General features: G+C 49.3%; 1 protein-coding gene across 1 annotated transcript in view; it reads left to right on the top strand.

The window, feature by feature from the left end:
* The window catches only part of LOC126524387 (fatty acid synthase-like), a 270,389-nt gene that overhangs the window by 169,637 nt on the left and 86,145 nt on the right, over window positions 1-14,607 (top strand). The window contains exon 16 of the mRNA XM_055067059.2: window positions 577-731. Coding sequence (XP_054923034.2) covers window positions 577-731 — 155 coding nt within the window. The remainder of the gene's footprint in view (window positions 1-576; window positions 732-14,607) is intronic.

Genomic DNA, 14,607 nt, shown 5'->3' on the forward strand with positions numbered 1-14,607 from the left:
CACCACAAAACGCTTCTTTTTCCTAGCCGAACTCATGCTCATGCAGGGCGAATTTAGCAGTAATTAACGCGACGAGTTCCGCTTGACAAATGGAGAATTCTCCTGCCAAGAGCTGCGCCGTTGAAAACCCAGCGCGATAACTGAACAGATACGGCCAGTCTTATCAGAACGCTTTCGAAACGTATTCACCCCTAGTTCATAGGCTATCCTGCTTGGGACATTTCTAATGCGTCGACTTTAGTCAAACATCAGTTTGAGACGTTGACTCTATTAATAAGACGTTTTGAAGATTTTGCGTGCTACCTGGGCCTATGTCCAATCTTATAATATCACCATGGCTTGAGCACGTAAAACTTTATGATTTAATTTAAATGACCTTATCCGAAAACACTGAATCAACAATGTTTACTCTTCTACATACAGACTCCATTTATCTCCGTGGTATTTAACATGTGGAATGCGTACGCGGGTAATGTTGCATATGATTTGTGCGGATGCAGCACATGCACATGATCCCGCATAATCACAAGTGCGGAAAAAGCACTGAGCCGTTTCACAACTGCGCTTTTTTTCCAGATGCATACTCAGCAGAGGCATGAATGAGTCAAAAGCCATCGTTGACTTCAGTCCAAAAAACCGGTTCTACAACATCTTACTCAAGCAGGACCTTGTAGTGAACGTCTACAGCGACGGACAGTGGGGATCCTTCCGTGATACGAGCTCCACCTTTCGTGAGTGACTAGCGTTCTGCGTTTTTGCTGTTGTGCTAGTACAGACTGAGTACTTAACATTTGTCAATTTTCTTGGCGCAGTATAGCGCGATTACTGCCATCTGTTAATAATGCGCCATGTAATACATCAGGTATTTGTTGACATAATTATTATCACTGTTTATTAGAAATAAAAGTACTGGCATAATTGGCACATTGATCGGGTGCCGAGCGCGTGCTCGTCGTAGTGATCTTATACACTGAAAAAAAAAAAAATTGGGGCGCTAGACGAGCGTAATAGAATGAGTGCAATGTTAAAGAGTTGTGAGTCTGATGATGTGGGTCTCACTGGGAACATAATCATTCAGCTCGCCACTTCTGATTATTTTTTGATATAGTGGTAAAAAATTTAGGGTGAGTGGTATTAGTTATTACGAAGTCACACGAGTCCCAGACCAAACGCGGTGCAATATGCCCTCAGAAGAAAACTCGAAGCCTTATTATTGATGCGTCTTTTGTACCTATGTACAGTGCGCAGGCATTTATTACCATCAAGTTTGTTTAGAGTTGCTCGGGTGAATATGTGAGTACATACGGCCGTATAAAAGAAGAACATTAGCGCCGCACGTTTCATCATCATCATCATTAGCCTGGTTACGCCCACTGCAGACCAAAGGCCTCGCCCATATTTCTCCAACTACACCGGTCATGTACTAATTGTGGCCATGTTGTCCCTGCAAACTTCTTAATCCTATGCACCCACCTAACTTTCAGCCGCCCCCTGCTACGCTTCCATTCCCTTGGAATCCAGTCCGTAACCCTTAAAGTCTATCAGTTATATTCCCTCCTCCTAACATGTCCTGCCCATGCAAATTTCTTTTTCTTGATTTCAACTCAGATGTTATTAACTCGCATTTGTTCCCGCACCCAATCTGCTCTCTTCTTATCCCTAAACGTTACACCCGTCATTCTTCTTTCCATAGCTCGTTGCGTCGTCCTCAATTTAAGTAGAACCCTTTTTGTAAGCCTCCAGGTTCTGACCCGTACGTGAGTACTGGTAAGACACAGCTGTTATACACTTTTCTCTTGCGGGATAATGGTGGCAACCTGCTGTTAGTGATCTGAGAATCCCTGCCAAACACACCCGAGCCTATTCCTATTCTTATGACTATTTCAGTCTCATGATACGGATCTGCGGTCACTGCCTGTCCTAAGTAGATGTATTCCCTTACCATTTCCAGTGCCTCGCTACCTATCGTAAACTGCGGTTCTCTTCCGAGACTGTTAAACATTAGTTTAGTTTTCTGCAGAATAATTTTTAGAACCACTCTTCTGCTTTGCCTCTCCAGGTCAGTGAGCATCCATTGCAATTGGTCCCCTGAGTTAGTAAGCAAGGCAACATCATCAGCGAATTGCAGGTTACTTAGGTATTCTTCACTAACTCTTATCCCCAATTCTTCCCAGTCCAGTTCTCTGAATACTTCCTGTAAACTCGCTGTGAATAGCATTGCAAAGATCGTATCTCTCTGCCTGACGCCTTTCTTCATTGGGGTTTTGTTGATTTCTTTATGGAGGACTACGGTGGCTGTAGAGCCGCTATAGATATCTTTCAGCATTTTTACATACGGCTCGTCGACACCCTGATTACGTAATGCCTGCATGACTTCTGAGGGTTTGCCTGAATCAAACGCTTTCTCGTAATCAATTAAAGCTATATAAAAGTGTTGGTTATATTCCGCACATTTCTCTATCACCTGATTGCTAGTGTGAATATGGTCAGTTGTTGAGTAGCCTTTACGGAATCCTGCCTGGTCGTTTGGTTGACAGAAGTCTAAGATGTTCCTGATTCTATTTGCGATTAGCTTAGTAAATACTTTGTAGGCAACGAACAGTAAGCTGATCGGTCTATAATTTGTCAAGTCTGTGGCGTCCCCTTTGGCCGCACGTTCACTTAAGAGGAAAGGGTCATAATGAGTGATTTAATTTGATGGATATGACATCAGATGGCTAGCTTACGAACAGACATATATTTTCTTTTTAATTTTGTGGATGTACGTGACTCTTTTTCATCTTCTTTTATTGCGATAGCAATTATATGGGCACTCCAAGCGAATTATCGCTGTCATGGTCACTGTGAGCTTCCCTATATATTTACGTTTAGGGTGCTGTGTGTCACGCCCTGCTTTATTACAAGCGCTATATGCGGGCTATGTTGTCATACTATTCTCTCACTGATGTTGCGCATACCATGTCTTAAATTGACATTATTTCTCATAATTCTGAGAATGGCATCCCACAAACAATATTGTCATGAAACAAAACAACCACAGCACATGCCTTTCATCTTAATTCTTCTTAGACTTTAATATTAAAAGTGCGCAATGATAAGTGAGCGCAAAGCTAAAAGTATTGTAAATATTGTTACGCGAGCAAAGGATTAAGACTGGATACAATTTAGAAAATCTATTTACAAAAGGTGACTGCAGCGCTGGCCCATTCAGCCGACAGGTCGAGAGCCAGAGAGCGTTCGTCCTCTTCGTCGGGGCGCGCACGTTCATTGGCCAGAAGAAACATGCAATAGGCATGTATCATTACCCCCGGCGGCAGAATCACCGTCCCGGGGTCGTGTATATATCGTCGATAACACGAGAGTAATATGGCTGAAGGCGTGCGACATACACAACGTCGGTGGGATTTGGGGCAGATGAGGCACTGGTACTGAGTGGGGCGGTTTCGTACGTAACTGGAGTCACGGCCCGCAGCACGCGATGTGGGCCTGTATACCGAGACAGAAGTTTTTCTGACAGGCCAACGTGACGAGTCGGCGACCACAGGTGTGCAGGAGATCCAGACGAAAAGTGGACGTCTCTGTGTTGGCGATCGTACAAGCGCCGTTGCTTGTCTTGAGAGGTGAGGAGACAAGCGCGGGCTAGTTCGCGTACTTGGGCTGCCCTGGTGATGGCACCAAGTGCATACTCGCTGGTCTCGGCTGCGGCAGATGGAAGGGATGCGTCCAGTGGCAATGTGCGTTCTCGGCCGAACAGCAGAAAGAATGGAAAATAACCGGCAGTGTTGTGACGCGAAAAATTATATGCAAAAGTTACATCACGTAGGGCAATGTCTCAATCAGTATGGTCGGACTAGACATACTTTGCAAGCATGTCTGTTAGGGTGCGATACACACGGTCAGTGAGACCACTAGTCTGTGGATGGTAAGGCGTAGTCAGCTTCTGTTTAGCGTACCAGGGCTGCAGGATGTCGGCTATAACTTGAGAAAGAAATGTCCGATCATGTTCTTTGAGCAGTTGGTGTGGAGCACCATGCTACAGTATCACGTCGCGTAAAAGAAAATCGGTGACATCTGTGGCGCAGCTTGTTGGAAGCACTCTGGTGATGGCGTAGCGCGTGGCGTAATCTGTCGCCACAGCGACCCACATGTTGCTAGATGTGCATAGCGAGAAAGGGCCAAAAAAGTCAAAACCAACGCTAAAGCAGGGCTCCGAAGGAATCTCGAGTGGTTGAAGGCACCCGGCAGGGAGCGTCGATGGTTTTTTTCGGCGCTGGCATTTTTCGCCCGCCGCAACGTATTTCCACACGGAGCGGGCAAGGCCTGGCCAAGAGAAGCGTCGGCGGATCCGGTCCTAGGTGCGGGAATGTGACCTGCCGTTGGTAAATCGTGAAGTTCTTGGAGAATAGCTGACCGGAGGCGCTTAGGAATGACGAGGAGTGGCGCAGGATCGTTGGGGCGTACATTGTGACGGTATGACATACTATCCCGGAGAAGAAAAAGGTGAACGGATGAATCATAAGGCGAAGATTCCAAGCCATCAGTGATGGCGTGCAAAGTGGCATCACTGCATTGCTTGTCGGCAATGTGTAGCAGCTTAGAAACGGAGGAAATGCAAGCGTCGGTATCAGGGTCAGGGTCGCCGGGTGGTTTGTCGACTGGATACCGTGAAAACAGTCTGCGTTTTGATACAATCGGCCCGACTTGTAGACTACTGTATAGGAATATTCTTGCAACCACAGAGCCCAGCGACCAATCCGGCCGGTAAGATCCTGGAGTGAGGAAAGCCAGTAAAGTGCGTGGTGGTCCGTGATTACAGATGTGCGTGCCATACAAATAGGGGCAGAATTTGAAAACTGCCCAAACGAGAGCCAAGCATTTACGATCTGTAATCGAATAGATGCACTCCGCTTCTGTGAGAAGGCGGCTATCGTATGCGATAACGCGATCTTGACCCTGTTGGCGCTGGGCTAAGGCGGCTCCGATACCGTGACCACTGGCATCGGTACGCACCTCTGTAGGAGAGGACAGGTCAAAGTGGGCCAGTGTAGGTGGCGTGGTGAGAATGTTCGTGCGGTGGGTAAACGTGGCAGTTTGCGCGGGGCCCATATAAACGGCACGTATTTCCTCAGAAGGTCAGTAAGAGGTCAGGCAATCGCTGCGAAGTCTTTAACGAAGAGTCGGAAGTAGGAGCAGAGTCCTACAAAACTTCGGGTGTCTTAGGCTGTATTTTTTGAAGTAGCGCTTAGCGCGAGTAAAACCACGAAAACAAGAATGACGGACAAGGACAAGCGCTTGTCCTTGTCCGTCTTTCTTGTTTCCGCGGTTTTATTCGCGCTAAGCCACGACTTCAAATATTGACAGGCTGAGGTACAGGAAAAGACGTTACAGCAAGAAATTTCTCCGGGTCTGTCTGGTTGAATACCGGAAGCGTCGACGTGGTGGCCGAGCACTGTAATCTGCTCACGGAAGCCTCACGGAAGACTTGAAGAACAGCTGATAAGCGCTCAAGGTGTGTCTCAAATGTAGGCGAAAATACGAGAACGTCGTCTAGGTAGCCACGGCATGTTGACCATTTGAACCCGTGAAGCAAGGAGTCCATCTTACGTTCGAACGTTGCTGGGGCGTTGCATAGAGAGAATGGCGCAACTTTGAATTGATATAGACCATCAGGATTGACAAATGCGGTCTTGGTATGTTTTTATCCACAGAAATCTGCCAATAACCACACCGTAGTTCTGTTGATGAAAAGTAGTTGGCACCTACGCAATCTACGCAGAATTGCCAGGTGCCATCTTTCGTTTTAACAATAACCACGGACAGCGCCCAAGGGCGAGACGAAGGTTTAACAATGTCCTTGGCAAGCATCTTGTGCACTTGATGTTGGATAAGCTTACGCTCTGAAGCAGAAACTCGATATGGCCGGCGATGAATAGGACTGGAATCACCAGTATTTGTGCGATGCTTAACAATTGACGTCTGGCCCAATTGGCGATTGCTGAGGTCGGATATGTCGTGGTAGGAAACAAAAAGGCGACACAGAGCTGCTGCTTGTTCAGGCAATAGGCCCGCAGCAATAGGACGAAATGTTGCGTCAGGGCAAATAGCATCCTGTGGACATGGTGAAGAATTTGAGCAGACGTCTACGGAAAGCGTCGTGACGTGGTCATCTCCGATAGCACGGATCGTTGCAATCGATGTGCCTTTGGGTAGAACTTCCTTTTTCAGGCCTAAATTAACGACAAGAGGGCATGTCCGGTTATCGGCAACGGTGATGACGGAGTGGGGCACAGTGATATTGCGCATCAAAAGGACAACAGGAACACGTGTGGTGACGTAATGACCATCGGGCAGAGGAAAAGATGATAGCAAATCGACGAAAGTGAAGGCTCTAGGCGGCAGGTGGACGAAGGCGGTCGTACTAAAGTTGTTCGGCACTTCGGCACGAATGTGCGCGAGTAGAGGAAGTTCGAGGCAAAGGGTACCGGCAGAACAGTCGATCAAAGCTGAATGCGCCGTAAGAAAGTCGAGTCTGAGGATGAGGTCATGGGGACAATTGGTCCGCACTTTAAAACAGGATGGTGGATCGCGGCGGCCGTTGATACTTATACGGGAAGTACACATTCCAGTGAAGTCAACAGTGCTGCCATCGGCCGCGGAACCGCTAAAGTAGTAGGAGGCGCGAGAACTTTCCTCAGTCAACGACGGAGGTTACAACTCATTATGGACACCTGGGCTCCAGTATCTATTAACATCGTCAAAGGGACACCGTCGACGTGGACATTAAGTAAGTTCTGGTTCGTTGGGAGCGTCAATGGAGGATTTCGACACGGCGAAGATAATGCAGCACTACGTCCACGAGCTGCATGGTTTAGTTTTCTGTCCAGGATGGTCCATAATTGGTCGGCGACGAATAGCGGCGTGGCTGGGGCGATGGGGACAGACAGCGCTGAGGTGACGGCGAGCGAGCAGGACGATTGACGTCGACAGATACGTCATAGGTAGGAGGCATACGGCGAGGCGAGTAGTGGCGTGGGTCGCCATACGGGCGAGCAGACGGGGACAAGGAGCTCAAGTACGGCGACGCGCAGGAGGTGCGGCAGTGGCGAGGGGCGTGGCCAATGCGGAGGCAACGGAAGCAAATGGGCTTGTCGTCCGGAGTTCTCCACTCGGTAGGGTTGCGGTATCTGGGAGGGTAATACCGATCGCTGCGAGGCGGAACAGTCGGCACCCGTCGGGCGTCAGGTCAGTGACGGAGCAGGCAGCAGGAAAACCTGCGTTTGCAAATTCTTACCATACAACTGCCTCAGTGAGAGAGATCGCTAGGACTGTTTGGTTGATGGTGGGTTCAAGTGGGCGTGAATAGAACGGCGCGGGACTTGTAGCCTGGAGCTCGCGGCGAACAATACGTGTGACGTGCTCATTTAAGGGTGGTAAAGCGGTAAGGTCAACGCGAGACGATGTCGCAGCCGTTAAGGAGCCCGGAGAACTGTGGAATGACGCGGCGGCATTCCTTGACAGGGAATTCGACGGTGGACACATTGTTGAGGACCAATAGGTATAAGGCATCGTCCGCGTCCCCTTTGAGTAAGTGGCTGACTTTGTCAACCTCGGCCATTTTCTCGTCGACTTTCCGGCAAAGAGGGAGCACGTCTTCTTGTATGTACGAGACATAAGATTCAGTAGAAGATGGAACTCGGGTAGCAAGCTCTTTTCTAGCAGCCAGCTGCCGACCGGTGGGATTTCCAAACAGGTCGACGAGCTTCTCCTTGAAAGCATTCCAGCTAGAGATCTCGGCCTCGTGTGTTCGGAACCAGACACGAGGAGTTCCGCCCAAGTAGAATAGGACATTGGCTAGCATAATGGTAGGGTCCCAGTGGTTGTTTTGGCTAACACCCTCATACAGGTTGCGGCAGTCCTCAACGTTGACATTATCTTGGCCGGAGAATATGCCAGGATCGCGGGGATCGGTAACGGTAACGTACGTTGTGCTCGGGGTCGCAGGAGTAGAAGGAGACGAGGTGGTCGTCACCGGGAGCCATGGCGGAAAGCAGAACGGCGCGGCCTCTGCGGACCTCTGTGATGAGGACGGGGAACAGAACCCTCCACCAAAATGTTAGGCGAACAAATGATTAAGGCTGGAGACTATTTACAAAACATATTTACGAAAGGTAACTGCAGCGCTGGCCAGTTCAGCCGACAGCTCGAGAGCCCGAGAGCGTTCGTCGTCTTCGTCTGGGCGCCAACGTGCATCGGCCACAAGAAACACGCAATATGCTTGTATCAATATCATTGACACGGCTGTGCACAATCTTCCGGATCAGTCCCAGAAAGAGGTTTAAAACAGACCCAATACGAAAAAGTGGGATTAATTCGCTAAGGAAGGCGTTGAGCTTTTTATAGACGAAATTTCCCAATGGCTTGATTCAGACAAACGCCCCTAGCACGACACTTTGTACGACAGAAATTTGAGCCAGTTGGTAAGGATTCGTTATGCAAGAAAAGGTGAGGCGTGCAGACAGGACACAGGAAGATAGTAGTGGACAACACGAACGCCGTCGGCGTTCTTGTTGCACGGAAGCAGGAGCTTTAGGATAAGGCAACGGCCACGCCGCCACAGATTCACTGGGCGCTTGCCAACACGTCCGCTGAACCCACTCCCCCATTCTCATAGTGTGCTCCAATGATGGTTAGTACATATTGCTACCCGGCGCTGCAGGAGCGAACGATGATGATGAGAGGACTGACGAAGACGACGATCGTCGATAGTAGTGTGCACGGGCTCCATCTTTTATGCCTGTGTTCTACCCGTTGTGTATACGTTCTAAACATATTGTCGAGCGTCTTTTCTGCCCGTAATGTTTAGGTGGAGAGCGCGGATTTTTCAAGTTTATAGGCGGATCTACGCAGCGGAGGCTCCTTGGTGGCAACTACAATGCCAATGCACGGCGTGGAAAAGAATGCTTCTAGCAGGTCACCAACCGTGCCTCAACCATCCGGCGCCAACCGCCCCGTCAACTTCACACAACCGCGTGACCCAGGCACCTATTCCGGCTCTGACAACACCGACGTCGAAAATTGGCTTCAACTGTGCGAACGGGTGAGCACTAGCAACAACTGGGACCCGAGTGTGATGCTAGCGAACACCCTATATTTTCTTGAGGGCACGGCACAAGTGTGGTTTCAGAAGCACAAACAGGAACTTACGAGCTGGGAGGTATGTAAGCAAAGGGCTCATCGATCTGTTCGGCAAGCCCATCGGACGCCGTAGGCCTCAGCAGAAACAACTTGCATGCCGAGCTCAGTCTTCCACTGAGTCCTATATGACGTACATTGAGGACGTGCTCGCGCTTTGTCGCAAAGTCAATGACACGGTGCCGGGAAAGGAATAGGTTGCGCATTTCCGCAAAGGTATTCGCAGAAGACTAGTTTACACTCCTGGTATTTACAAACTGATCCACTATGAAAGACGTCATCAATGAATATCGACGCTATGAAGAAGCAATAAGCCACCGCGTTACTCCGAATTACACATGTCTTCCGAAAACGGCTGCGACGTCTACCTGCGAGGACCTTCGGCTCTCACCCGCTCGACCCGTACATGCTGCATCCGACTGACAATATTGTGCGCATCATCCGCCGAGAGATTGAAGCTGCCTCCCCAGTTCCCCTTCAGGTGCATAACCCCGACAAGTCCCATGCAAACATTTCCCTTATCGAAACCGTTTGGCGTCAGGAACTAGCAAACGCAGTATTTAGACGCTTTGCCCAGTCAACGGACCTGACTACCCCCCCCCCCCCCCCCCGACGAACTTGGGTTATACAGACGCCCAACTGTTCGTCCTCGTTATCATAATTCCGCAGAACGGTCCAATTCCGATCACAGGCTCATCTGTTCTTGTTTTAGACACGTTGGACACATTTCCAGACACTGTCTCAGTGCTTGGAATTCGCAGCCATCGCCGAGCTATTGAAACATCCGACGGGCATGTGATAGTTTCTGAGTGCCGGTGCAAAATGTACTACAAATGCGGTACAAAGACAGCGCTCCGCCATATTCGGCGGCATGATGAAACCATTCCCCTTCACCATCCGGACACCTGCCCCGCTCACCTTTGCTTCGTCGCTCTCCTTCTCCCTCATACTCCGGCCGCTCATAGGAAAACAGACGGGCGCACCTCCGAGAGGTGAGCCTGCCACGACACCCCGCCCCAAATTCCTCTGCTCAGACTACCTGAACATCACAACCTCATTAACGCAGATGTGTACAGTAAACTTGTCATCGCACTCATTGACACCGCACCCACTTATCAGTCATGAACTCAAACTTCAGTATTTGTCTCAAGAAAGTTGTTATCCCTGCTCCGATTGTTGTAGTCCGTGTAGCCGATGGTGCAACTCCGGCGGTTGCTAGGTTGTGTACCGCCCTTGTCACTGGTGCCTGGCGCCACACTTTCGTTTTCTGTTTGGCGAGTTCTATCAGTGCCGACATGCAATCAGCTTAGGACTTGACTTTCTTTCGGGACATTCGGCTTTTATTGACTGCCCTGCAGGGGTTATGCAACTTGCTTTACCTTATGCCGTTGAGCCTTGTAATCCTGCGCTGAGTCGGCTGTCTTCCGTCAATTACATTTGTCTATCACATCTAGCTGCGACGTACATCGACGTCTCTCCTGATCCCCCTGTGTACGACGGTGATTATATCTTGTCGCTCAAATTTAGTGTCCTCTGTTTGCAGAATGTCATGTTCCCGCACTCGGTCATCAGTATAAAGGGCAATGCCGCATGTCTCTGTTGTGAATTTTAGACCATAGCCTCAATTGATACTCCAGGGTATCTCTGTTGCAGGCCCTAGCTCCAGCCTCCGACTATCATGTTTCCGTCTTAACTGAGCCTGATGCACCGACTCCTGCTGCTATTGATTCGAATCCCGCAATCTTAGATAACGTAACGAAGATAATCGCCACTGGCCTCCAGCCGAACACGTACACGCGCTTCAGGGCCTGCTTACCTCGTACCAGGACATTTTTGAGCTCATTGACCGACCACTGGTCAAACAACAGTTGTCCAGCATCGGATTCACATTGGCGATGCCAAATCCCTACACCGATGTCCATATCGTGTCTCCTCTGCTGAGCGCCAAGTTATACAAACAGAAGTTGGCAAAATGCCCTTGCCCATGATATTATTAGATCTTCTTCAAGTCCATGGACATCTCCTGTCGTGCTCGTTAGAAAGAAGAACACCCCCAAATGGTGCTTCTCTATCGACTACCGAAATGTTAACCAAGGAACAAAAAGACGTGTACCACTTACCGCAGATAGATGACGCCCTTGACTATGCCAGTGGTTCCAAGTATTTTTCTTCGATAGACCTTCGTTCCGGGTATTGGCAGGTTGCAGTTGGCGACAGTGATCGTCAAAAGACGGCGTTTATTACACCTGACAGGCTATACCAGTCTAAGGTGATGGGGCTATGCAATGCTCCCGCCACATTCGAACGAATGATGTGCACCCTTCTTCACGGCTTAAAGTGGTCAATCTCCTTGTGCTACCTCGATGATGTCATCCTCTTTCACCGACTGATGATACACTCCTCGAGCGTCTCTTGCGAGTTTTTTTCAGTGTTCTGAAAAGCGAGACTTCAGCTCAATTCGACGAAATGTCACTTCGGCCGCCAGCAGCTTACTGTGCTTGGAAACCCCGTAGACTACTGTTGTATTCGGCCCGATCCGGAGAAAGTTCGCGCCGTCAAGTATTTCCCTGTCCCCACCTACGCACCCTACGTTCGAAGCTTTGTAGGCCTCTGCTCCTACTTCCGCAGATTCTTGCGAAATTTTGATGACATTCGACGCCCTCTAACGAAACTTCTTACAAGAAACGCCACTTTTGTCTGGGTTCTCGACCAAGCTAGTGCATTCGCTGAGCTGACTGATTTTCGCCCACTTTGGCGTGTCCGCCCCAACCCAGCTTTGCACCGGCGCCAGCGGACACGGTATCGGCGCTGTTTTGGTACAATACAGCATGGTTACGACTGTGTCATTGGCTACGCTAGCCGTCTTCTGTCACCAGCTGAACGCAATTACTCGATCTCCGAACATGAATGCCTCGCCCTCGTTTGGGCAATAGCTACATTTCGCCCCTACCTCTACGGACGGCCTTTGACAGTTATCACCGATCACCACGCCCTATGCTGGCTTTCGTCTTTAAAAGATCCAGCTAGACATCTCGGTCGGTGGGATCTACGTCTACAAGAGTACTCCTACACAGTGTTGTATAAGACAGGCCCACTCCATGATGACGCTGATTGCTGGTCATGCCATCAAATAGACCCACCAAACCAGCCTGAGACCGGCGAGTCAACCTGCGTCCTCGCACTTGCCGCGTTTGGTGGCATTGCCGCTGAGCAACGACGCGACCCTTACCTGAGAGGCATCATTTTCAGCCTGACGGACACGTCAACTTCACCCACTTTGCAAGCGTTTGTGCTGCACGATGATATATTGTACCGTTACAACATGCACCCCGATGGCCCTGTACTGCTGCTCGTCGTTCACAAGCATATGCGTGAGAATGTGCTCGCACAGTAGCATGATGTCCCAACCGCTGGTCATCTTGGAATCTCAACAACATATGACCGTCTTCGGCATCGCTTTTTCTGACCCTGCATTTACCGTTCCGTTGGCCGTTACGTCGCCTCCTGTAAGTTTTGTCAGCACTGCAAAAACCAGCAGACCTTCCAGGTGGCCGTCTTCAGCCCATTGAAATACCATCTTCGCCATTCTTTCCCGTTGGTCTTCATCTCCTTGGCCGCCCTTTTCTTCTATCGCTTAGTGGGAACAATTGGAAATCAGTTGCTACGGACTACACCACCCGGTACGCGATCACGAGGGCTCTTTCTACCTGTTGTGCAGCGGATGTCGCTGACTTACTTCTTGACACAGTGATACTCCACCATGGCGCTTCCCGATACCTCTTTACCGACCGGGGCCGCTATTTTCTCTCAAAGGTTGTCCAGGACATATTGCACACCTGCGCCACAAAGGACACGTTTACAACGGCGTATCACCATCAGATCAACAGCCTCACAGAGGGGTTTAATAGAACTGTCACAGAAATGCTTCTTATTTACGTCTCCACCGACCAATAGATGCCGCTCTGCCGTTCGTCACATTCGTTTACAATACGTCCCGCCATGATTCCGCTGGCTTCTCTCCATTTTTTCTCTTGTATGGACGAGCGCCTATACTACCGTTTGACACGATCCTCCCAGCCGTTCACGATACAACGTCTGAATATGCCCAAGATGCCATATCTAGAGCGACGCAGACATGTGAGATTGCACGCCTGCGTCTGACCACTTCCCAAGAAAAGCAACGACGCGTACATGACGCTCGTCACCGCGCTACCCACTTCAAGCCTGGTGACATCGTGCTTCTTTGGAAACTAGCATGGCGAGATCTTCTTTGTGAGAAGCTGATTTCACCCTACTCAGGCCCATACCTTGTCTTGAGTCAGTGACAGACGTTACCTACGAATTACAAGCTCTCGATACCCGCACACCGTAATCTTCCTCTGATATCGTTCACGTCGTTCAACTGAAGCGATATCACTCAAATCTAACAAGCACCAGGAGAGCGCCTTCGCCGCCGGGGGTAATGCAGCGAGGCGCTGTCGGAGCGAACGATGTAAAACCCCTCGATAATTGCCAAGGGACTTTAGAACGATGATGAGAGGACTGACGAAGACGACGACCACCGATAGTCGTGGGCACAGACTCCATCTTGTATGCATGACTTCAGCCTGTAGAACCACTTCAGCAGAACCACAAAGCTCGCCTTAGTGCATAGCGTTCCCAGCCAGCGTTTCCCCGTAAACATTGCGATTACACAATGTACAGTTGCCGGTAAGCGTGAGAAGCACTCGCGGATCTTTGTAGGCTACCGTGTTCCACTTTTAAAGGCGAAGCTCCAAATTTCAGCCGCCTTCGAAATTTTCTACATGAAGTTCGTTATTATGGCTTAAACGGCTTAGTGATTTTGCAAAGCGGTCATTTTAAACGAAGTACTGTTTTATACACAATTAAACGGAATTAAAATTGCCCGACGACAAGATTCGAACCCACTAGTACAGACGCCCGATATTGAAACCATTACGCCACGGGACCCTGCATCTACAAGCGGCATAGAACACCCTTATGAATTTCTCACGGGCAAGTGAGCATCTTGAGACGCTTCATGTGTTTCGATTTGTCCTTACCGAGGCGCAGTTAGAACGTAGGTGAGAGCTTGCGCCAATAAGGAACGCACGGATAACGTAGGAACCATAGAATCACATCTACAACAGTGGTGAGACGCTTCCGAAGAAGACGCGTTGGAAAGAAGGTTAAGGTATCGGCGGGCAAATTAGGCGAGATGAAAGCAAGACGGCAACTTTCTTTAATTTACGAAACCAAGATTGGTAACCAAATGAGTTTACTATGGATGTCGCCATAGTGTGCATTGTATACGTTGCACTTGCTCGTCTCTTAAAATACGGCAATCTTGGTTTCAAGGATATCGTATTGTCTTCGTGAGCAATTATTACAAAGAAGGATATGCGCTATATGACA

Source organism: Dermacentor andersoni, chromosome 3 (genome assembly GCF_023375885.2).
Source record: "Dermacentor andersoni chromosome 3, qqDerAnde1_hic_scaffold, whole genome shotgun sequence".
NCBI classification, from domain to species: domain Eukaryota; kingdom Metazoa; phylum Arthropoda; class Arachnida; order Ixodida; family Ixodidae; genus Dermacentor; species Dermacentor andersoni.